We start from the raw sequence: 24,110 nt of genomic DNA, 5'->3' as shown, positions 1-24,110 counted from the left end.
GGCAGGTGGGGGCCAGCACGCTCACCTTGCGTCAGGAAGGGCTGTGACGCTGAGCCTGTCATATCCTTGCCTCTAGGACCTGGGCTGTGGCGCAAGCTTGGGTGTCATCTCAGACAACCTGCTGGTGACCGGTGGTCAAGGCTGTGTCTCCTTCTGGGACCTAAACTATGGGGACCTGTTACAGACAGTCTACTTGGGTAAGGAGAGTGAGGCCCAACCCGCCCGCCAGATCCTGGTGCTGGATAACGCCGCCATCGTCTGCAACTTCGGCAGCGAGCTCAGCCTGGTGTATGTGCCCTCCGTGCTGGAGAAGCTGGACTGAGGGCGGGCGGGGGCTCTGTGGAGCCAGCGCATTGGACCGAGTAGGGGAGCAGCTCAGTCTTCAGGACCTCTGAACTGTCCTCCCTGAGGACTGTAATATTAAACTTTTTTAAGAAACCACATCCGCCAGGGACCTGGTGAGCTACTGCGTCTCCTCCACAAGAGCTCCCCGCCCTGTGCCTCCCCGTCCTATGCAGCTCCGCCACTCCAGGCAGGAGCCGTAGAAGTGCCTGGGACCAGCAACAGGGTTGGGGGGGGGTCTTCACTATTTCAGAGATGTGGCAGCCAAGGGTGGCCCCAAGGTCACCCTCCCACCCAAGCTCACCGAAGATGCCATGTTTCAAGGCAGTTAGTTAGTGGGGTTCAGGCTCCTTCTCTGAGGCAGCAAGGGGCAGACACTGGGCACAGAACAGGTCAGTTTATTCAACAGCCAAGAGCTGAAAATATGTCGGGTCCCACCAAGGAGCAGAACCTGACCCAAGGCCTGTGAAACAGCTCCACCCCACAGGGGTGTGTGCGGACTGGGTATGGGGGAGGAGAGCAGGCCCACCTCAAGGCCCCGCTGGGCACCGGCCAGGGAGATGGCGTGGTGTGAGGGTACCGAGCCTGCTCAGGTCTTGTTGAGTGTCCAGAGTGGATCCAGGAGGCTGAGGGGATCGTCAGTGGGCCGGGCAGCCCGCAGCCCCTGCCCGTTATGGGCCTGCAAGAAGTTCTGCTTGCTCATCCGCTGCTTTCCCCGCAAGGAGCTGTCCAGGGAGAAGGCCTCAGGGGTTAGGGAGGCCAGCAGCTCTAAGGAGGAGGAAGGGGGCCCCAGGCTGGGGGCCTCAGGAACTGGCTGCTCCTCTTCAGGCTGGGGGGCCTCGGGCAATGGTGAAGAGAGCGGGGGTGGGGAGGCGGGTGGGGGCTGGGTGGACTCTTGGAGACTGGCTGGCAGCGGGCCTGGACCTGGCGGCTCTACAGGGCCTGGCAGGCAGGCAGCTGGGGAATCCAAGCCCGCAGTAGGCCGGATGCTGAGCTTGGCAATTGTGGCTTGGATGGAGCTGATAGGCACATCCCCACCGAGGACCAGGTCCTGGGAGTCCTGAGGAAGGTGATTCTGAAAAGATCAAAGTGGGTGAAGACAGGGCCCCACAGGCTGTGGCTGTCCAAGCACCTCTTTCCTCCCTCACCTTCTGGACGATGCTTGTGCCTGCCAAGGGTCTACACGGTGGGGGCACACCGTGGCGCTGCAGGACCTGCTCCACGTGTCTCACCACCGCCTCGTGGCAGAACCTGAGATGCAGCTGCAGAAGTACATGTGGCCTGGTGAGCTGCAGGGGACCCGCCACCCAAGGGCAGATGCCCGTCCCAGTGCCCGGGACCCTTACCTTCTCCTGCAGCATGTGCTTCCTCTGCTGCCGCATTTGCCGCACCAGCTGGGGGAGCTCAGGGAGCCTGTTCCCCGCCTCCACCTCCTGCACGGCTGCGTAGAGCAGCGCAAAGGCTCCCGTGCGACCCACGCCAGAGCTGAAGCATGAAGCAGGTGTTAAGGCCAACAGCCTCTGGCAGCTACCCCTTCCCTTCAGCCTAATAACCTGCCTACCTGCAATGCACGACAATGGGGGTGTGCAGGGGCCTCTGGTGCAGGTAATGTGCATGGACCTCCTGGATGAAATGCAGCAGGTTGCTGGGGCTGTCGGGCAGGCCTCTGCAGGGGTGGGGTCAGGAAGTCAGGCCCCACCTGAGGGCCTCACCACCCCTCCCAGGACTCCCAGCCCCCTGGGGCCATGGACGCACAACTCAGGCCAGGTGGGGAAATGGAGGTGCACAAGCGAGCGCTTCAGGCTCTGGTCACGGAACTGGAGGCTCAGCACCCGCTCCACGTGGGTCTCAGTGGTACGGACACTGCTCAGAGCCAGGCTCAGGGCACCATGCACCATGGGCTGGCCTCTCTCGGTGGGGAAGTAGCGGGCCACCTTTTGCTGAGGGGCAAAAAGAGGCCAGTTAGGGCTGCTTTCCCAGGATCCCTCCTGGGCACCCATCCAACCTCCATCTCACCTTCTCCATCTCAGCCTCAGACACCAGCATGACAATGACCGACACTTTCTGCTCATGCACCATGAGCCAGAAGTCAGCGGCTGTGCCGGGCAGAGGGGCCTGGGTGGCCACCAGGGGCGGGCAGTACGGCGAGAGCCCCTCCACCCGGCTGGCATTGATGTAGTCGTCCTTGCCTGAGCGCAGCACCACGCGGTTGCTGTCATAGGGCATGATGTCCTGGTGCCGGTTCTTCAGAGAATAGCAGCGGGCAATAGCAATGGAGCGGCCGCGGGCATCCTGCTCCTGTGCATCCTGCAGCTCCCGCCAAACAGCGTCCAGAGCCCCCATGTCACCCAGCTGGCCCCGAAAGGCATCCAGCTCCTGCTGCAACTGCTGCAGTCTCTCGGGGTGCTCATAAGGATCCCGCTCAATCAGCCGCAGGGCCTGTGGCCGCCAGCCCTCAGCTGCGTCCACCTTAGTAGGCTGCAGCAGGGGCTGCCCACCCCCAGGAGGCTGGGTGCCACCGTGTTGGCTCTCTGGGCTGGAGGAGAGCAGGTCTGCAGCCGCAGCACCCCGGCGCACGCTTGGGGGCAGCTCCACTGCAGGGGCCCGAGGAGGTACTGGGCCAGGTGCTGGTGATGGGGCAGGTGAAGGCACCAGGTGGGGACTAGGGGTGGCCTGGCTGGCAGGGGAGGGGCCTTGAATAGAGAGAGGAGCTGCTTGGGGTCCCAAAGGCCTGGGGGAAGGGGCAGGACCATATGCCAGAGTGGGGTGAGGGGGTTGAGGGGGTCCAGGGCTAGAGAAAGGCAGAGCCCCTGAGGGGGGGGGCAGGGGATCCTGAGAGGGGCCAGGATAGAGCTGGCTGTGTAGGGGTGGTGGGGGCTGCCCCGGGACACCAGGCTGAGGAGCAAAGGGGTAGGGTGGTTGGGAGGCTACAAGTCCTGGAGCCTGGGGTGGGAAGAGGTGGGGATGCTGGAGTGGTAGGGGCTGTCGGGGCGGCTGTGGCCCGAATGCCACTCGTGTGGGGTGAAGAGGGGGCTGGGGCCCAATCCTCGGCGCTGGGAAACCTGTGGGGAGCCCAGGAGGAAAGTGCTGGGCTGGGGGTACTGTGAGGGGCTGCTTGGGCCCCGGAGGGTAGGGGTAGAGCATGAGCTGTGACTGGGCTGGCGGTACTGGGAAGCAGGGCTGGGGAGGAACGGGGGTGAGGTTTGGCCGGGGTGCTGTGTGGCTAGAGATGGGAGCCTGAACACTATCTACAGTGGTGGTGGCTGGCCGAATTCCCATCGCCAACTCTGGGCCCGAGAACTGGGGAGGTGGGGCAGAGGGCAAACCTGCAACTGGGGGGTGAGGCCCTACTCCCCCGTAGGGACTGCTCACCACCACACTGTGCTGGGGGGAAGAGCGGGGCACAAGGCCCAGCTCCGGTGTGTAGGCAGGTGCTGGGTAAACAGGTCCAGATGCCATGGCCAGTGCGGGGGGCCCTGGGGCCTGGGGGGCCCTGGGTGGCAATACCTGTGTGGGGCCCGAGTAGCTGCCCGGGGGTAAGGGGCCTGAGAGATAGTGGGCTCCTGGGGCCACGGAGCTGGGGAAAGGGCCAGGAGCAAAGCGAAGCGCAGCAGTAGCTCCCAGGAAGGCGTCAGGGGGCAGGCTGCGCAGCTCCTCAGGTGGGTCTCCTATCTCCCCCGCCTCACCCTCCCTGCGGGGCAGCAGTGGCTTGGGGGCTGTCGGCCGTGGTGGTGGCTTCTTCTTCAGCTCCCTGTGGGACGATGAGGTAAGGAGAGGAGCCAGCGCCCTGTCAGCCCAGACTGGATCTGGGCTGCAGCTGTCCCACGGTCCCAGGACCTCACCCACCTGTCCAGGAGCTGCTGGCGGGCAGCCTCACGGACCCGACAGACAGACTGCGCCCGTTCCAAAAGAGCCGCCACCTTGCTCTCCAGGTCTGCATAGAAGTCCTTGCCCTCTTGGGACTTCTTCATCAGGTCCTCATAGGCTTCATAGGAGGCCACCAGGGTCTGCAGCGTGGAGTTCCACCTGGCGGGCAGAAGAGCCAGCAGGAGGTAGAGGTCAGTCGTGCTCTGGATCCAGAGCCGAGCTCTGGACAGGACTCAGGCGAGAGCACAGGGCCAGGCACTGACTTCTGGTCCAGCTCGTTGAGCACTCGCCGAACGGCTGCATACTGCACATTGGCCTCCGTCAGCGCCCGGAGGATGTTGTCCTGTGCAGCCAGGTTCTGCTCCAGGTATACCCTCAGCTGGTCGTACTTCTTCAGCTGCTCCTCGAACAGCTTCTGAGGGAGTATTGGGGGTGAAGGACACTCAAGGCTTTGCCACCTAAGGGTGGAGCCTGAGGTCAGGGCCCTACCACCCTGCTCCCACTCTCGCCCCACCTTCATCTCCGAGTGGTCCGTGGTAACCAGCGAGGCCGTGATGTCATCCTTCTGGATGAGCTCCCGCAGCTGCTGCTCCAGAGACACGCGCTGGTCCCGCATCTCCTGCACCTTGGCCAGGATGCGCTTCAGGTTCTGCAGCACAGCCTTGTCCTCTGGAGTAAGCAGCAGTCAGTGAGGACGGAGAAGCCCCCGGATGTCTTAACCGTGGGCACAGAACAGGCAGCGCTCACCTGGGGTGAGAGCTGGCATGGGCAGGGCAGCCCGGACCTGGTCCAGTGGCCCACTCAGCAGGCGGAGGTTGCCAACGTGCAGGTTCATGGCTCGGTGCAGTTCGCTGTTAGTGAAGGAGGCCTTCTCGTGGACCTCCATGTACTTGGACCACTCTCGCCTCACCTCTGCCAGCTCGGCCTTGGAGACTACCACGCTGGCCCCTGCCGGGCCCACTGTCTCCAGCAGCTTCTGGTCGAGCAGCTCGTCCTCCTCCAGTAGGTCCCCAATGTCCTTCAGAGAGGCCTCCACGTCGGTGAACACACCAGACAGCACTGAGGGTGTGTATGGGGAAGGGAAGGAGGGAACAGCTTCTAAGGCAGGCAGACCAGGCACCCACTCTGGCCTGTCCCCTATACACAGAACTGCCCCCTCAGTCAAGGGCTTGTGACAGCCCGACACTCCGAGCGCCAGATGCAGCACACGGCAAGGGGGAGGGTGCTTGTGCCAGGGGTGTGGAGAGGTGTAACCTCCATCCTGGGTGAACAGGGGACACAGAGAAGGCCACAGCAGATGACATCATCACGTCCTTCCCACCCCCACACCTTGCATGGACTGGACGAGGTTCCGGACAGTGTCAGGACGCACACTGAGAGCCGCGCACTTCTCCATGAGCTGGGGTGGGATGTGGCTGTACGTGTCAAGGTTGTCCACTGTTTCGGGGTCCAGCTGCATGGAGTCCATGAACTGGCTGCAGGGCACCAGGACCAGGTGAGTGCTGGGTGCTGACCCGAGCCCTCACACAAAAAAGGCGTGAGGGTGAGCCCTGCACAACTGAAGGTGGCCCTGAGGCCCAAGCAGACCTCTACCCCAAGGCCTGGCCCCCAGAACAGGCCCGGGGCACCACTGAGAACACTGGGACAGAAGGGACTCACCCTCCCTGGGCCAGGGACTCTCACTCACCTTGCAAAGCTAGCACACCAGGCCTTGGGTGGGGAGGGCAGAGCTGGGAAACACTTTGCTGCTACTTTCCTGGTTGCAGGCAGCACTAGGGACCCACTGAGGTCTGGTTCGTAAGCCCCAGGCCCTCCACCCCCAGGCCCACACTCACTCCAAGACCTCATTCTTGTCCTCAATCTTGGCCATCATCTCTCGAAGCAGCTTGGCTTTCTCCTCACTGTGGGAAAAGGAACAGAGCAGCTGCCGGAAGCCTGTGTCTTAAGACATCCCAACCCCACCAGTGCAGAGGGCAGGGCCAGCCCCTCCCACTCACCTGTATAGTGACGAGGCCTCATGGGCAGCCATAGGTACTAGTTTGGCAAAAATGTCAGGCCCTGTGACAGCTGGGTCTGTAGGGTTCACTGGCAGGGGCTTCACCAAGGGGGCACCTGGGAGGGAGCGGAAAGTCGTGGAGCCCAGGCCCCAGCAAAACTTGTCTGTCTCTGTGCCACCCACCAACGCACCCCAACCCTGATCCTCAGCCTCCCCTCAGCTGCAGACCTTTCACGGGCTGAAGGGTGTCTAGTGCTGGGACAGCCTCATGGTAGATGAAGTCATTGTCCTTCTTGGCAGAATTGTACCTGGGGGTCCAGAGGAGGGGGAGTGAGTCAAGAGTCTTGGACAATCGGCAGGGACCCAGGAGCTGGCCTCCGGTGCGGGCCGCTGCCCCCTGGCACTGGGGCTTCCTCCCAAGGATGCAGGCAGAGGGCCAAGACCCTTCCCACTGGGCAGGAGCCAAGCCAACCAGCCCCACAGACTCACTTTCCTCCAATGACGTCCATAGTGAAGCGAAGCGCATCTTGCACAGTGTCAGGCTGGCCCTGTAGGGTAGGGATGCGGGGGCTCAGCACCCACCAAAGCAAATGCCAGGACACCCATCAGCCTACCGGGCTCACTCCCCATCCTCCCAGGGCTCTGAGGGGCAGCCGGGCCCTTCTTCAACTCTACCTTGGCCAACTTGATGGCTTCATTGAGCTTGTCCAGGGCACTCTGGAAGTATGCGACCTGCAGGAACAGCAGGCAAGCCTGTTCAGCCCTGCTTGGTCTCTCATCCTCCTGCCACCCCCGTGAGCCCTGCCTGGCCATCGGATGACTCATTAATGGTAAGAAGCTGGGGCAGCAGCGGGGTGCCAGCCAAGACCACAGTGGTCAGCATCACACTGTGCTGCACCCACAGCTTAATGTGCAGCCAGCCAGGCCTGCGGCAGGGGGCTGCCCCGGTGTGGGGAGGTGAGAGGCAGAGAGCAGACCAATTCTGTGCAGGAGGGGAGTCCACAGGCATCTCACTAACAAGGCTGGAACGAGTCCTGAGTCCTCTCCTCACCACCACTCACTCACCTGCTCCCCGAACTTCTGCTGCTCCTCCGCCTGCTTCCCCATGTGCAGCTGGGAAAGAGAAGAGACATCGCTACTTACTTCCCAAGCTGTGGCAGCCGAGCCTCACCCCCAGCCGGGGCCACGGTGCCCTCACATGAGCCACGGCTGCGAAGTAGTAGATCTTCATCTGCACCAGCTTCTTCCAGTCCTTCTGGATGCGGCCCAGCAGTGAGGCGGTGTCGGGGTTCTCCAAGGCCCGGCAGGCCTCCTTGTAGTAGTCCACCACCTGGGAGCCAGGTGGGGTTGTCAGCGGGCTGTTGGCAGGAAACCAAAGGCCTGCCCTCGAGCCCTTGAGGGCGACCACCCCCCCTGTCCCTACCTGTGCACTGATGCGGGCCACCAAAAAGCTCTTCCTGTTGTCCAGCATGGACTTCTCCAGAAGGCACTCCTGGGCCTGGCCCTGCGACCACAAGTGCAGGTCACACCCACGTTGCCTCGGGCCATGCCCCTCCCACCAGGCAGACCCCAGGGCTCCCCTCTTCAAGTCCTCTCTCCACCAGCCTCCCCCGCCGGAAGAAGCCCAGCCCTGCTCCTGATGCGCCTGGAGCTCCAAGAGCGGAGCCAAGGCCCCTGCTCGTCCCGCACCACACCTGCACAGGGCCTGGCCAAAGGTCCAGCCCCAACTGTCCCCTCCCTGAATCCAACCCAGTTCCAACCCAGGCTCTGGGAGCACCGCCTCACCAGCATGAGGTTGACATTGAGAGTGAGGACCTGGCGGCTCATGTCAACGCTGTAGGCCTGTGGGAAGTGCTCACGCAGGTAGGCAAAGGCGCCTGCCGCGCACTGGAAGTGAGTGCAGGAGACCTTCATGCCCTGGGGGGGAGAGGGGGAAGGTGGCGGGGGCGGCGCCACACCCACAGGGCAGGGCTCAGCTCTAGTCTGCAGTCAGAGAACACTCAGCAGCCCGCCCTGGTTATGGCCCATGTCCCACTATACTACCCCCCCTCACCTCTTCAGACACCCGCTTGTCCATGGCGCCCAGCATGGAGTGCAGTGCACCTGGGGAGGCAGAGGATACAGTGCAGGGCTAGTCAGCAGAGGGCCCAGGGATCCCCACACCTGAGTTAGCGGTACAGCAGAGGGGGCAGCACTGTCACCCATGTTCAGGAAAACAGGGTCTGAGAACTGGAGCAGTGGGTCCAAGGACACAGCAAAGCTGAGCAAATGGGGAAACTCAGAAGCCCAGCTAAGCCCCTCCATCTCCTGCTATGCACCAAGCAGGGGTGTGAGTAGATGAAGGAGGGGCTCTTGTCCACAGACCCCAGCCTAGAGGTCCAGTCTGGAAGCTTCAGTGACACCCACACAGGACTTTAGGGCTGGCTCCCCAAGCTTGCCCCTGAGCCAGGACGGGCCAAGCCATCAAGGCAGACAGCGCCAACCTCGTTTCCTGCTGCCTGAAGCAGCCAGAGTCAGAAAGCTGGGTCAGGAGCGGTCCAGCCGAAACAGAGAGGCCCTGTCAGCTACCTCTCCCACCTGAAACATACCATGTGGCAGCTGGCCCCAGAAGAGCCTCTCCCAGCAGGGTGGCTCCCCATAGCCCAAAAAAGAGGCACTAACAGAGATGGGGGCAAGGCAGTGGGGGCGCAGAACCCAGGTACCTCCCCTCTGTCCGTCCACTGCCCTGTGGCCTGGCGCTCAGCTGAGGTCCAGGGTTGCAGGGCTGGGAGGCAGGGCCACAGGGAGGGGCTCAGGCTGCTCACCAAGGTTGTAGAGGATGCAGGCCTGCTCATACTTGATGTCCTCGTGGGCCACGGACTTGCCAGAGAAGATTTCAGTCCTGCAGAATTGCCACACCAGTCATCTTGCAGGGAGGAGCTGGCCAGAGCCCCGAGGCTGGATGAGGGGACCAGCCACCCCTGCGTAGGGTTGGAGGAAGGGAGGCCCTGGGAGACCACACCAAGCTGCTCCCCACCCTGTGCAGCCAGAAGGGAGGAGAGGGAGGGGCATCCCCAGCACCCAGACACCCCAGGGTTGTTCCAGGCTCCCTCTGCCAGCTCTCACCAGGTGACAGGAACAGCGGCCTCCTGGCCTGAGCCCATGGGGACCCGACTCTGCAAGTAGTGGAGCTGGCCTAGGTACTTGCGGAGGACACTGCAGCCCTCAAAGTCCCGTGGGACCCGCACAGCATTCTGGAGGGCAGATGGGAAAAGCTGTAATCACTTGGAGAAGAGGACAGGTAGGTCTGTCTGCCCTAAACACCCAGGAAACAGGCATCAGAGCTGGGACAACTGCACTCCCCAGGGGACCCGAAGAAAGCTGCACTTGTGGTCAGTCACTCAACACATCGCCCCACTGGCCAGGGCTGGTAGACCGACTCAGCACCCCCTTTCTGGAGGCAGTTCACAACATGCATTAGAATTTTCAACGTACTTAATTCTCACCCACAGCTCAGTATCTAAAAATATGCAGTAAGAGACACCCAGAAGAGCAACTGCTTGAACGAGCATGCGTAGATATTTATACCAGCATTATTAACAGGGTCAAATACTGAACGCCACCAAAATATCCATTAAAGAGGCTTCTTTAAACAAAACTGAAACAGACTCAGACACAGAGAACAGACGGATGGTTTCCAGGGGTGGGGGCTGGTGAAAGGAGAACAGGTGAGTGCAGACTGGCAGTCACGGAGTAGTCTCAGGGACGTGAGGGACGGCACAGGGCACGCGGTAACACTGTACGAACTGCGTGTGGTGTGGACGGGGGCCGGGATATCGGCGGGCACATTCTGTAAAGTACGATTATCTGCCCACTATGCTGTACACCTGAGACTAACACAAAATAATGAATATGAACTGTCACTGAAAAACAAGGACAGGGCCTCGGGGACCTGCGGGGTGCCATGAGCAGACCAGTATGCGCACTGTTCAAGTCTCAAAAGGGGGAGAGAGAAAAGATTTGAAGAAATAATAGCCTAAAACGCCCCAAATTTGATTAAAGACATGAATATAAACATCAAAGAAGCACAATGAAGTCCAGGAAACTCAGAGAGTGCCAAAGAAGCCGGACCCAAGGAAGCGCACACCAAGGCACATCATCATTATGTTACCCAAGATTAAAGAGAAGGAGAGAACCTTAAAAGCAGCAAGAGAGAAGGAGACAGTCACCTACGAAGGAGTTCCCATCAAACTGTCAGCGGATTTCTCAAAAGAAACCTTGTGGGCAAGAAGGGACTGAAAAGAAATATTCCAAGTCATGAAAGGCAAGGACCTACATCCAAGATTACTCTATCCAGCAAAGCTTTCATTTAGAATGGAAGGCCAGAGCCCTGGCTGGTGTAGCTCAGTAGATTGAGCACAGGCCTGCGAACCACACGATCGCGGTTCGATTCTCAGTCAGGGCACATGCTTAGGTTGCAGGCCAGTTCCCAGCAGGGGATGCATGAGAGGCAACCATACACCGATATTTCTCTCCCTCTCTTTCCCTTCCCCCTCTAAAAAATAAATTTTTAAAAAACCTAAAAAAAAAAGGGCAGATAAAGTGCTTCCCAGATAAAGTCAAGTTAAAGAAGTTCATCATCACCCAGCCCTTACTATAAGAAATGTTAAAGGGAGTGACTTCCGCCAAGATGGAGGCATAGGTGGAAACACTGTGCCTTCTCCCACAACTAAGTTTGAATACAACTAAGGTTTGGAGAACAAAGACACAGCCAAAGAACAGAAAATTGAATTATACGGAAGTCCAACTACATCTAACTGTTCAACGGGGACGGTAAGAGTGGCGGAGCCAGCAGTGAGCAGAGTCGGGCAGGACAGATCCCCTGACCTAGGCGCGCAGGCAGCCCGGAACCAGTTGGGGTTCGGGGCAGACTGACCGCGGTTGCACATTTGTGCACAGTGAGACGGACCACGCAGGCCCCAGGGGGCGAGGGCTGACGGCGGTGGCACACTCGCATGCAGTAGGACAAAACGCACTGGCCCCGGTGATGGTGGCAGCTGCCGCACCTGTGGGGGCCGCGGCAGGAGATGGCGGACGGGACCCCATTGCTCCTCTCTGACCCTGCCCCCACATACAACGACACAACCCAGCGACTTAGTTGCTCTGCTTTAGTGAACACCTTAGGGCTCCGATCCTGCTACAGAACAGGCACGAACAGCCCAAAAGATGGCGCAAGAAGAACTCAAAGTCCCAGAGCCGATAACTCTAAGTGACCGAGAAATTGCCAGCCTCTCAGAAGCACAATTCAAGACACTATTTATCAGGATGCTCACAGAACTGGTTGATTACAGTCACAAATTAGAGGAATATATGAAGGCTAAACTAATTGAAATGAAGGGAAATGTCCAGGAAACCAAGAGCGATGGAAAGGAAACTGGGACTCAAATCAATGGAATGGACCAGAAGGAAGAACTTAACATCCGACCAGAAAGGAATGAAGAAATGAAAATTCAAAAAAATGAGGAGAGGCTTAGGAACCTCCAGGACATCTTTAAACGTTCCAACATCCGGATTATAGGGGTACCAGAAGGGGGAAAGAAACAGCCACGAGTGGAAAATGTATTTGAACAAATAATAAAGGAGAACTTCCCCAGTCTGGCAAAGGAAATAGACTTCCAGGAAATCCAGGAAGCTCAGAGAGTCCCAAAGAAGTTGGACCCAAGAAGGAACACACCAAGGCACATCATAATTACATTAGCCAAGACTAAAATGAAGGAGAGAATCCTAGAAGCAGCAAGAGATAAGGGGACAGTCACCTACAAAGGAGTACCCATCAGACTGTCAGCGGATTTCTCAAAAGAGACCTTACAGGCAAGAAGGGGCTGGAAAGAAGTATTCCAAGTCATGAAATCCAAAGACCTACAGCCAAGATTGCTTTATCCAGCAAAGCTTTCATTTAGAATGGAAGGACAGAGAAAGTGCTTCTCAGAGAAGGTCAAGTTCAAGGAGTTCATCATCACCAAGCCCTTATTATATGAAATGCTAAAGGGACTTATATAAGAAAAAGAAGATGAAAAATATTAACAGTGAAAGGACAGCAAACACACAGTTATTAACAACCACATCTAAAACAAAAGCAAACCAGGAGGACAGCTAGATCAGGAGTGAAACCATAGAAATGGAGATCACATGGAGGGTTAGCAACAGGGGAGTGGGAGGAGGAGAAGGGGGGAGAAGGCACAGAAAATAGCATAGATGGTAGGTAGAAAATAGATAGGGGGGAGGGCAAGAATAGTGGGGGAAATATAGAATCCAAAGAACCTGAGACATGTGGTCATAAACTAAAGGGAGGGAATGCTGGGGGAGGGGGTGTGCAGGGTGGAGGGGAATGAAGGGGGGAATAGAACAACTGTAATGGTATAATCAATAAAATATATTAAAAAAAGAAATGTTAAAGGGAATTATTTAAGAAAAAGGAGATCAAAACTGTGAACATTAAAATGGCAATAAATTCACAACTATCAACAACTTAATCTAAAAAACAAACTAAGCAGAACAAGAACAGAATCATAGATACAGAGATTATCAGCTGGGTGAGGGAAGGGGGAGAATGAGGGAAAAGGTACAGGAATTAAGAAGTACAAATTCATAGGTATGGAATAGACAAGGGATGTAAAGAACAGTGTGGGAAATGGAGAAGCCAAAGAACTTATATGCATGACCCATGGACATGAACTAAGGAGGGGACTCCTGGAGGGAAGGGGGGTATTGGATGGAGGGGAGCAAAGGGGGAAAAACTGGGACAACTGCAATAGTATAATCAATAAAATATATTTTAAAAAAGATCAGTTCCTTTGCTTCGACATCATAAAGACCATATATGAAAAGCCCTATGCTAACATCACACCAAATGGTAAAAACCGAAAGCTTTCCAAGACCAAGAACAAGGTAAGGATGCCTAATTTCAACATCTGCGTTAACGCGGGACTGGAAGGGCCACCACAGCAATCAGGCCTGGAAAAGAAGTAAAAAGGCCCTGACTGGTGTGGCTCAGCTGGTTGGGTGTCGTCCCACAAAATGAAGGGTTACAGGTTCAATTCCCAATCGGGACTCATGCCAGGGTTGTGCGTCCAGTTCTAGGTTGGGGTACATACAGGAGGCAAATTTCCTCTCTATCTCTATCTCCCTCTCCCTTTCTCTCTAAAATCAATAAACATACCCTTGGGTGAGAATTTGAATGAATGAATGAATATTTGCAGTAGCAACAAAAAATAAATTACTAGAAATGAACTTAACCAAAGACAAAAGGCTTATGCCCTGAAATTATAAAATGTTTTTGAAATAAATTAGATAGTAAATGTCTTTTTATTTTCACTAAAGACATTGTATAAATTTTAAAATAACCTGTATTCATGTAGTAGAAGACTTACTATTGTTAAAGCAGCAAAAGTCCCCTAAAGTGATCTACATTTTTAGGTTTTACTTTTTAGGAATTCAATTCAATCCATATCAAAATCTCAATAGTATTTTTCTGCAGAAATAGAAAAATCCATTTTAAAACTCATATGGAATATCAAATAACCAAACCAATCTTGAAAAACAGGGATAAAGTTGGAGATTTCATGACTCCTGATTTCATGTTACAAAACTTGTTACAAAGCTACAATAATCAAAACGGTGTGGTACTTGCATAAAGAAAGACACACAGACCAAAAGAATATAAGATGGAACCCAGAACCAAGCCCTTACACATACAGTGTTAGGGGCTGAATTGTGCCCCAACCAAATTCATATACTTAAGTCCTAACCCCCATCATCTCAAAATGTTTTAATAACTGGAGCTACAACCTACTGTGGTTGGTTTTGTATGGTATACATATTACTTATAAATAAAAAATTTTAATATATATACACATATATATGAATTGTGAAAATGACTTTTAGGGTTGCCTTTCCATTTATTTATTTATTTTTGCTTTTTAGTATTTTCCAGTTTTTCTATCATTATTTTTATTTTTACAGAAGAAAAAATACTAAATTAGAGTAAGAACACAGCTGCAGGTGGTTTCTCTAACTCTCTATCAGTCACTCGCCCCTGCATGAAACACCATCCTCCTACCTGTCTGAGCAACTCCAGCTTCTTCAGTTCCTCGTTGTAGGCTTCTGGGTTCTCTCCATAATTCTTCAGGACGAACTAGAGAGAGGAGAAAAGAATGTACACCAGGGATGGAGGAGACTCCCCGGCTCCCAACTTCTGCCCTCCGAGTCCTCACAATCACCAGTGAGGGCTCAGGACCAAGTCCAGGCCCCCGGCCACGAGCTCATCTCCGGGACCACCAGACACTCAGTACCAGGGAGCACCAAGATGCGGACCACAGAGCCTCCTCCTTGGAGCAAAATGGAACGTAAGACCAGTCGACTCTACCTGAACTCCAAGCTGATCCTCACCAGGCTGCAGCCCTCTCTATGATGCCCAGGACTCTGCCAGCCCAGGAGCCTGAGGAACTTAGGTAGCTGAAATGGGGTCCTCCAGAGCATTCTCAAAGAGGCCACAAGTTCAAGCTTCCCTCAAGAACTGCACCCTGCTGTGTTCTGGGGTCAAAATCGTAATGCTAACCCAAGAACAAATGTAGGCAAAAGCACTGATGGGAGTGTGATTGCAAGTCGTCTTCATCAGCCCACCCTCCTAGCTGGGAAAGGGTGCCACAGGTAGAAGTGATCTGCAGTGTCCTCTTCTGTGAGGAAAGGCCCGCAGATGAGTCACAGGAATGACCCGGTCAGCAGGGGTGAAGGGGTGCCCACCTCACTGAGGGAACTGGCATGCCTGCCCATCGCCAGACTGGCTGTCCTGGACAGTGAGCACACTCTCCAGTTGTTTGCCAAAACCCACAGGCGGAGGCAGCTGGGACCGCCTCTGCTGCAGGACCTGCTGCTGGGGTCTGGGCTGGCGATCTGGGGGGCCCGGTCATTCGCTCCACAGAGACTGAGGACACCAACAGCCAGCTCACAAGGTTCTTTAAGGCCTTGGCTAAGGTTCGTGAGCAGAGAAGGAGGAGCCTGCAAAGGCTGAGAAGAGGCGGCCCGCTCTGTCCAGCAGCGCACTCACACCCTATCTGTGGCCCACCCACCTCTCTGGGGGTCCCTTCCCAGGACCTATGTCTAAGGAATCGGCCACAAGGGAACCCGGAAGGGTGACTGACAGCTACCACCTACTCTGGTAGGGAAAGTGAGAGGAGGGACAGGGAGAAGGTAGGCTACAGCTGAGCTTATTACACAACCACCTAGCACGTTCTCAAACCTCCGGCCCTGACCCCTCCTCTGTCCGTTTTACCTCCCGAAAGTCCTCTTGAGTGTCCATGAGCTTTCCTCCCTGTCCTCCTGCCACCTCTGGCCTGCACAACCTGCCCCCTTCCCTGTGGCCAGGACTGTCTAACACAGCTCCAGACATCACTCCTAGCCTTAAATCCTTCCGAAACACACACCCCTGAGGACAAAATAAACTAGAACACGCTTTTCTCAGGACAGCAAGATTATGGGAAATGCGTGATCTAAAGAGAAAAACTGTCCTCTCAAAAGAGTGCGCAACAGTGGTTCCCCAAAGCCTCCAGGGCCGAATCTAATCTCAGCCCAGAGCTCAGGGCCCCTCCTTCACTGTCTGCTCCCAAGAGCCTTTGCAGACTGTCCCCTGGCGCCTCCTAGGAGTGTCCAGCCAGAGTAACTTGGAATCACTGCTGCCAGGTCTCAGTGCTGGTCCGAGGAGGCTCTCGCCTTCCCTGCTGACACCCAGCGAATGCCACTTCCCCTGCCTCCGCCCCACTGCACACCCCGCCCCAACATCAGAGCTTCAGGATGGCCGGGCCTGACTGGATGTGCTGGGTTCTCAGCAAATGGTTGCCTCTACAGAAAATGCGAGGGACAGACAAACTGAAAAATACTGAAAGGAGATATCGAGAAAAATTCAGAAGATGAGACATGTTACCAAGCAACTGACCCATTCACCTTGAAGAAATTGACGTCGTCACGGAAGGGGGAGGGTAGGAGACTGTCCTGTTGTAGAGCAGAAGAAACGAGATACAGTATGGGACTGCTGACTGGGTTTGAGTTTGGAAAAGAGTCAGTCATAAAAGATGTTTTAGGGACTGCAGGTGGAATTCAAATACAAATTACAGTAGGAATATTTGGTGGATTTTCTTAGGTGTGACGATACTGTTGTGGCCATGTAGGAGAGTGTCCTTGTGTTTGGGATGTGCTGAGATGCACACAGCTTACTTTCCAAGGTTCATGGGATGTATCTCACACACGTTTGAGCATTTGCAGATGCTCCTCCACCTACGATGGGGTTACACCCTCAAAAACCCATTGTAAGCTGAAAATGCATTTAGCACTACAGTGTAGAGCAGCGACTGTCTACCCCACGATCACAGGGCTGACTGGGAGCCGTGGGTCATCACTGTGCCGCCCAGCATCGCGAGATCACAAGATTGTCATCATGTGTCATATCACTGGCTCAGGAAGAGAGCATAATTCAAAATCTGAAGTATGGTTTCTACTGAATGTGTATTGCTTTTGCATCATTGTAAACTCAAACAATTGTAAGTTGAGCTGTGGCTGATGTAGTTCAGCGGTTTGAGCATCCACTTTCAAACTGAAAGGTCACTGGTTCGATTCCCAGGTCAGGGTAGATGCCTGAGTTGTGGGCCAGGTCCCCAGTTGGGAGTATGTGAGAGGCAACCAATAGTTCCTCTCCCTCTTTCTCCCTCCCTTCCCCTCTCTCTAAAAATAAATAAAATCTTTTAAAAATTGAAGTGATGCTGCCACAAATGACTGTCTGTATTCACAGGTTATGTCCTAAACTCTGAAAAAATCCTCTGTGACTGCTGATCACTCCCCCAGCTAAATGGAGGAAAGAAATGGGCTGAAGGTGACCGCAGTGAAAAGAGAGGCCGTCACCTGGTGGTCCAGAACTCTGAGAAGCCCAGAACACTCTAGTTTGGACCCGAAGCTCCTGACAGAGCCTGGGAAGGCCCGGCAGCACGCAGAGCTTGGATCCTGCATCGCAGACCAGGTAAGAACCCTGAAGGCACTGACAGGCCCCCAGTGCCCAACACAGCTAACAGAGAACCTCCAAAGCCTAGCCAGGCTTCGGAGCAGTTGGGGATCTTTTTCTGAAAGAACAGTAAGACTGCAGACAGGCCCACGTTAACTGAGAACGTGTTCAGGGGCCAGAGCCGCTGGGGTGCGGGGGAAGGAAAGAAGGGAGCTAAGAGGGAAAAACAGTAACATCGCATGGAAAGGCCATTTCCAGAGAGAAATACCACACAGAGTATTAAGTCCTGGCTGTGCCCCTGGGTTGCTATGAGACGTGGCCTTGGTTTTTCCATCTGTAAAGTGGGGTTAACATTACATGGTTATGTCTGACTCAGAGCTTCTAGAAGGCCCTGAACTACTTCCTAAATTGAGAAAGAGGATAGTAGGCTAAAAATACTGTTTACAGCATGCCAAGGCCTGCACTGGGGACTCACATGCATGCACTCCTGATTCTTACTGGCCCATGAAGTTTACCACGAGCTCTGTGTTGCAGGTGGGGAAAGTGAGGGCCAGGTTAGAGACGTGGTCACTTCTAGCAGCCGACGGTTAACAGCTGATAAGTGGAGGAACTGGAACTCAACCCAGGTCTGTCTGATTCCAGCGTCTTTGCCATGTCCATGACGATGCTCTTTCACTGAGCAACAAACAGCACAGACTTTTGTAGGTAGCTGAGATCACTGGAAACATCCATCTTGGGTCCTGCCATTCTCCTACAGATTAGGAAAACGGGAACCAGAAATGTGCAAAGGTAGTGCTGGAACTATTAATTCAATCTCCTGACTCCCAGCCCAGGGGGCACCTTGGCTGTCACTCCCTCTCACACTAGCACGTTCTCATTCTTCTGTGTGTGCTTTTATTTTTCTGGGTGGCAGGAGTATCTAGCTTTTGCTCTAACACCTTGGAATTTCAAAGTGCTAATTAAAGCAATAACCCAAGAAGAAAAGACTTCACACAGGTTAGTAACCGCCCTTGTTCACCACATTTTTTCCTCCACCTGCAGGGGCGACTCAACATGAGGTGTTCCCCAGGCTGTTCCACGGACGCACAGATCTGAGTCCCACACATAGATGGTAAATTAATACAATGTGCACTCTGCTCCAGAGTGTTAATGCAATTCATTTTATTCAGAGAAAGGCGTATCACTGCCATGGAGATCTTAACCCCCTTGGTGTCAGCATGCCTAAACCGAATTAGGCCAAGACCACCGGGGACAAAAGCAGACCTTCGTCCTCGCCTGGTCTCCCCCAACTAGCACTCAGGGTCTCTGCCCCACACCTCTTCTGAATGGTCCCTCAACCAGTCTGAACAACACCAAGAAACAGGACTCAGGTTTCATCTCCTGGAGGGGCTGGACCCAGACTAGGTCATTCAATCAAGACTCATTAAGCACTCTTCACATGCAAGTATTTATCACTTCACAAGTATTTATCACTTCGCAAGTAAAGGCAAGAATCTAGTGTGGACTGGATACAGGTCCTTGGTGCATGAGACTGAAGTCAGAGGATGACCAGGACGACCCAGGTCATCTGCACCTGGGGCAATTCCACTGTACGGCGCAAGTGGGCAGGCTGGCTCAGGCAGACCCGCCGGGTGACTCCACATCTGCGGTGAGAAACAGGAGAAACCAGCACAGGCAACTGGCGCTGCTGCCAGGGCCCTTTCAGGCCTCTGGTCGTCTCAGTTCCCTTTCTGTGAGTATGGCAAGTTTTTCAAAAGTCAGCTGTCCCTTGGGAAATCTGGAAGGAAAAAAACTCCACAAATCTGAAAACCAGGCTCTACCTACATGGGAGTAAGATGAACAGTGAAAAGAGACTACTCCGCAGTGCAGGTCGACTGAGTAACAGGAGCGGTAAGGCCTGTCTGAATTTGGCGGGTGGAGCAACCCCCAGCAGTGGAAGGACCCCTGAGGAGGTTCGGTTCAATCTGGGTGATGGATGGGAGAAAAGGAACTCCCGTAGCGACCAGAACAATGACCAGATGTGGACACTCCTGTGAGAGACCTTTGTGGCAGGCTTTGAACGGCAGGTAGGTCCCCTGGAGGAAAGTGGTGGGAAAGTGGAGAATTAGAGCTTAACCCAGGCCTGGCTGGTGTGGCTCAGTGGGTTAAGTGGCATCCTATGAACCAAAGGGTCACTGGTTCGATTCCCAGTTGGGGCACCTGCCTGGGTTATGGGCCAGGTCCCAAGTAGGTTGCTTGAGAGGCGACTGCACGTTGATTTTTTTTCTCTCCCTCTCTTTCTCCCTCCCTTGCTCTCTCTAAAAATAAATTTAAAATATTTTTTAAAAAATAGATCAGTCTGGCAGTGTGGAGGAGGGAAAAGGCCAAGAGCCCGTTGTTGGCTACCATCTGGCACATCAGTCCTTGTGGATGGGTATTACACAGATGAGCGTAAGTAAGCTCAGCGAAGGCAGGAACTCGTCCCCACGCCCAACCCTGAGTTCCCTGTGCTGGCACATAACAGTCACTCAGTAACTATTCGTTCAGTGAGTGAATCAGGGATGAATGTAACACTACAGTCCAAGTGAGCGTGACTTGAACTCAAGTGCAGTTAGTCGAGGGCAGAGGGCAGATGTTTGGGATCAGAGGAGGAGGAAAGAACTTCAGACATTAACACCTGTGGCCAAATCGCTCGCAGGTGAAGAGCACAGGGTTCGTGCTCCGCTCCATCAGCGCCCGGTGAGTCAGCACTCCGGGCTCCAAAGCCCAGGGAGGGAGGCGCAGGGCCAGCAGCACCTCCCCATGGAGACACCATGCAGGTCCGGGCGTCCCTGCCCAAAGCTCAGCACTGCAATTTAAAGCCAGCTTGCTTTCCTCCTAGTAATGACTTCACATTACCCCATAATTGAAGGTACGTTCATTAGGGGTGAAAATCAGTACCAACCATTATGAGAGTTTGTTAAATGCCTACCTCTCAAGCACACACACAAAAAACAACCAACTCCCATTCATCCTTCAAAACTTGCCTCCTTGACAAGCCTTTCCTGATGGGCCTTACTTCTACTCTTCCACTAATGTTACCATCTAGCTTAAAAATGTCCTTTACTAGACTACGATTCCACGAAAAAAAAATGTGTTGTTTCTTATTCATCTGTACCATCATGGCTCAGTGCAGTGAACAAGAGGTTGACCTTCACAGAATGAATTTTTATCCTCCCACCCTAAATTAAATTTTGCTCTTCAGCTCCAAGTCAGTGGTGAACGTTCCGCAGCTCAGAGCAAAGGGAGAAAGATCAAGGGCTCCAGTGGCAGAGGCCGCATGGGGGCGCTGGGGTCGGGGAGAGCTCCTAGGCTGCTGCAGCTGCAGGAGGGAGCTCCAAGTGCCCTGCAGGAGCTGGCCATTCCCCAGCCCAGCCTACCCCCAGACTGTGGGTTCCTGCAAATCCATGCCACAGTCTTATCAAATCAATGCCCGTACCTTTCCCAATTCCAAAAAAGAGGAAACAAAGAAAATTTCCTGAAGCTGATGTTGAGGAAATTGTTGCTTCAGCAGCTGATACCACCTCAGGCAAATGGATACCACCTCAGGCAATGGCTGCTGGGTGGAGGAGGCCCAGCTTCTCCCAGGGGAGTCATCGCTCACACAATACCTTGTTGTCTAAGTGTGAGCTACAAGAGAGCGCAGTCAGAGGCTGAGTTTGAACAAAATCATCTCCTAGGAGCTTCTTAGCTAAGACTTTATCCACTGGATTTCCACAAAGTTATTCCCTCCCAAAGGTCAGTCATTGGAGGCACATTTTTCTGAGTGCCAACTACTAGGCTGTGAAGCCAGTAGACACATGCTGGCTGGTGTGGCTGAGTGGACTGAGCACGGGCTGCGAACCAAAAGGTTACCAGTTCAATTCCCAGTCAGGTGACATGCCTGGGTTGCAGGCCAGATCCCCAGCAGCGGGTGCATGAGAGGCTACCACACATTTATGTTTCTCTCCCTCCCTCCCTTCCTTCCTCAAAAGATAAATAAATCATTACAAACGTTTTTGCAAAGTCAACTATTAAAGATTCTGATTCATTAACGTTAAAATTTTTGGTTGTAATTTTTAGCAATAGCCATGTTTTCATTGTTTGAAAAAATGATTCTTTGCTTTTATGTTTTTAAAAAAGGATAAATAAGATCTTTTAAAAAAGGCATGGCAATGCCTTTCAGGTCACTTACAGCTGCATAGGGAGTTAAAACAGCACAGACAACTGACCAGGAAAAGAATGAAAAGAGGGATTCAGAAAAGGGAAAGAACGCAGTCGTATGAAAGCGCAGATAAACAAGTGAACAAAGCCTGGGAAGGATGTACAGAAGCTTGGAATTCTAGATTAATCTAATCCCCTGGTTTTATAAATGAGGGAAAAGAGGTCCAAAGAGTTTAAATGGTGGCCTCAACAGAATTCAAACTGCTAGTGTCGGAACTACTGCGGCGGAGCTGTGAAGAGAGGCCGGGGGCTGGCTTCCCGGGGAACTACTTCCAAAGCCATCTGCTTTCTCCTATTTCTTTTCTCGAGCACCCTGACCAGCTGGGTTATTTGGGACTTATTCTGGCCACCACTTTTCTACACGCGCTGTGATTAGAAGGATGTCAACCTGCAATAACCTCCTGGTTTATTCCTTATCACTCTGCTCTGACCCTCAAGGCGACCAAGTGGCCCTTCCCAAAGCAGCAGATGTCTCGGAGGGCACCTGATGACCGATCAACACACTGCCAGCCACACCTGATCTCGCCACAGAGGTCCCTCGCTTCCATCAACGCCAAGCCTGCCTGTCTCCTCCATCCGATTGAAGATCGAATGCAGTGAGTGCTAAGGTCGCTCCGGAACCCACAGCACTGTTTATCTCCTCTGGGCAGTTATGAAAAGCAGCAACCCTCCCAAAAATGACATAGAACAGTATCTTTTGGTCCAAAGTGCTCCCGAAAAGGGTTCTTCTTCTTGCACCAAGGGTCAAGAGGTCTGGCATTCTTCTGGGTCACCGGAGCCCCGTCTTAAAACACCTATCCTGAGCCACCCGCGGCGTCCGTCCTAGTCCAGCCGTAGAAAGACGGCGTACCGGGGCCCGGCACAACCGTACGATCCAGACGGTCCGGGCCGCCCACACCTCCCGCTCCCCGCGGGGCGGGTTCTGGCGTGAAAGAAGGCGGAGCAGAACTAGGTCCAGAGCGTCACACCGAGGAAGTGGGGTCCCACGGTGGGAACCGTGGATGGGCCAAGACAGAAGTTAAAAATCAGGCTCCGACAAGACTGCGGTGCTAGCCGCGGGCGGCCGAGGAGGGAGAGAACGGTCTGAGGACGTGCTGAGGATGGGGCGGGGCGGGGGGGGGCGGCCTGGCTGAGGAAAGCCAGGGAAGGCCACACCCCACAGGGCCTGAGGCTTCGATGGACGCGCAGGGGGCGTCACGCGCTGGCAGACGACGGAGGTACGCGGAAGAAGTGGTGGGAGGATGCGCACTCACCTTCTTCACAGCCGGCTGGAAGTGGAAGTCACCGGCCTCTTTCAGGTCCAGCCAGATCATGGGCATGCGGGGCACAGCCTCCATGGCGGACAGCGCCCGCCCGCCACCGGGCCGCTCCCCTTAGCTGCTCCAGCTGCTGGCTCAGCCGCGCGCCCCACCCCGCCCCTCCGCGCCGGAAGGCACGCGTTACGCAGGGATGAAATATGTCCGCAAGGCCTGCTGGGAGATGCAGTCTCTGCGCGCACGCTCGCGTAGACTTTTGCGCTTGCGCAGTTCCGTCTCCTCGCGTAGCGGGCGAATCTCCAACAGGAGGTGAATGGGTTTCTGGGAGTAATAGTTTTTTCTTATTTAGCTACGGAGTACAGCGTAGGTGGGTTTCTTTTTCCAGTGCCCTTCTTCTTCGGCCTGGCGCTCCTCTCTCAAGGAAGTAGCTTTAGAGAACGCACCCATAAATTTGTAGTCCCAAAGAGTGTCGCGGGCGTCGGGGGGCAACTGCTATAATAGAGATAACGTGACGGGCGAGTCGTCTAGAGTAGGCGACTTGAAAGCTGAGCCCTAGGTCAACGTGAGAAATAAGTGGTTGGGAGAACACTTGTTGAGTTAAATGGAGGGTATCCTGAGGGCTTTGCCTCAAAAAAAAAAAAAAAAAAAAGCCCTGAGGAGTTGTGTAGAGCAAGGAGTTTTGTCCCAACTGTGGAGCTTTGGCCAAAGGTAACTGGTTGGAGGCTGGTGCACTTGTCCAGGTTGGAAGGCCCAGCACTGCATAAGAGACGGAGGTGCCCACTTGTGACGGGGAAAGGACACCTAGTCAGAGCGGAAAGCGGGAAAAAACGAAGCCCGGAGCCATGTGGGCGGATGGGGTGGGAGTGGCTGTGTGCTACCGCAGGAGTACCTGGGGATGTCCAGACCAACTGGCCAGCTACTTCCTGCAGTGACCTGTAGAGCCGGATTTTTTTTTTTTTAGATTTTATTTATTGAGGGGGAGGGAGGGAAACATCTTTGTGTGTTTGCCTCTTACACGTCCCCCGCTGGGGGGGCCCCCCGCTGGGGACCACCCCCACCCCCGCTGCAACCCAGGCACATGCCCTGACTGGGAATTGAGCTGGTGACCCTTTGTTTTGCAGGCCCGCACTCTGTCCACTGAGCCACACCAGCCAGGGCAGAGTCAGAATTTTTAAAATCATGTTCGTATTGACCATCTTTAGAAATAAGATGGAAAATGGTTTGGAAAGGGCAAAAGTAGAAGCAAAGAAATCCCATGAGGCTGCTTTTGTAGTTTTCCAAGGGACAGGTGAACAGTCTGCATATTTAAGAAATGTTTTGGAAAAAAGTATCTTGCGTTGAATGGAAGAGAATGTCAAAGACGATTTCCAAGTTTCCAGCTGGTATAGCCAGGTGGCTGCAG

The 24,110-nt window shown here is 54.4% G+C and overlaps 2 protein-coding genes across 7 annotated transcripts in view; one reads left to right on the top strand and one right to left on the bottom strand.

Annotated features, from left to right (window-relative positions):
- Positions 1–443, top strand: part of SCAP (SREBF chaperone) — a 36,905-nt gene extending 36,462 nt beyond the window's left edge. For all 4 annotated transcript variants that reach the window (XM_037030601.1, XM_037030598.1, XM_037030600.1 and 1 more), the window contains one exon: positions 77–443. In XM_037030601.1, the coding sequence (XP_036886496.1) occupies positions 77–322 (246 nt within the window). In that variant the 3' untranslated portion in view covers positions 323–443. The remainder of the gene's footprint in view (positions 1–76) is intronic.
- A 277-nt stretch (positions 444–720) lies between these two features.
- On the bottom strand, positions 721–22,870 carry PTPN23 (protein tyrosine phosphatase non-receptor type 23). Of its 3 annotated transcripts, none has more exons than XM_037030594.1 (25): positions 22,706–22,789; positions 14,304–14,378; positions 9,311–9,438; positions 9,010–9,086; positions 8,259–8,308; positions 7,991–8,122; positions 7,629–7,709; positions 7,404–7,535; positions 7,271–7,318; positions 6,881–6,937; positions 6,695–6,753; positions 6,434–6,513; positions 6,207–6,321; positions 6,045–6,110; positions 5,539–5,684; positions 4,957–5,268; positions 4,724–4,878; positions 4,473–4,624; positions 4,189–4,368; positions 2,359–4,093; positions 2,098–2,282; positions 1,904–2,008; positions 1,689–1,827; positions 1,491–1,604; positions 721–1,417 (listed from the first exon to the last, which is right to left on the bottom strand). In XM_037030594.1, the coding sequence occupies exons 1-25, from the start codon at positions 22,787–22,789 to the stop codon at positions 932–934; spliced, it is 4,893 nt and encodes a 1,630-aa protein (XP_036886489.1). In that variant the 3' UTR covers positions 721–931. The 3 variants fall into 3 exon arrangements, with proteins under 3 accessions (XP_036886489.1, XP_036886491.1, XP_036886490.1); XM_037030596.1 differs by having other exon boundaries at positions 721–1,067; XM_037030595.1 differs by lacking the exon at positions 14,304–14,378 and having other exon boundaries at positions 22,706–22,870.
- Between the last annotated feature and the right edge of the window lie 1,240 nt (positions 22,871–24,110).

Source organism: Sturnira hondurensis, unplaced genomic scaffold (genome assembly GCF_014824575.4).
Source record: "Sturnira hondurensis isolate 20B ecotype Veracruz unplaced genomic scaffold, ASM1482457v3 Scaffold0020787, whole genome shotgun sequence".
Classification (NCBI taxonomy): Eukaryota; Metazoa; Chordata; class Mammalia; order Chiroptera; family Phyllostomidae; genus Sturnira; species Sturnira hondurensis.
This window is presented reverse-complemented; position numbering and strand designations above follow the sequence as displayed.

Excerpts from the sequence above, each read along its gene's own strand:
- PTPN23 (XM_037030594.1), bottom strand. The coding sequence starts at position 22,789 with ATGGAGGCTGTGCCCCGCATGCCCATGATCTGGCTGGACCTGAAAGAG. Across the intron at positions 7,319-7,403 it reads ACTTCGCAGCCGTGGCTCAT|CTGCACATGGGGAAGCAGGC; the intron begins GTGAGGGCACCG and ends TCTCTTTCCCAG. Across the intron at positions 1,828-1,903 it reads CCCATTGTCGTGCATTGCAG|CTCTGGCGTGGGTCGCACGG; the intron begins GTAGGCAGGTTA and ends TTCATGCTTCAG.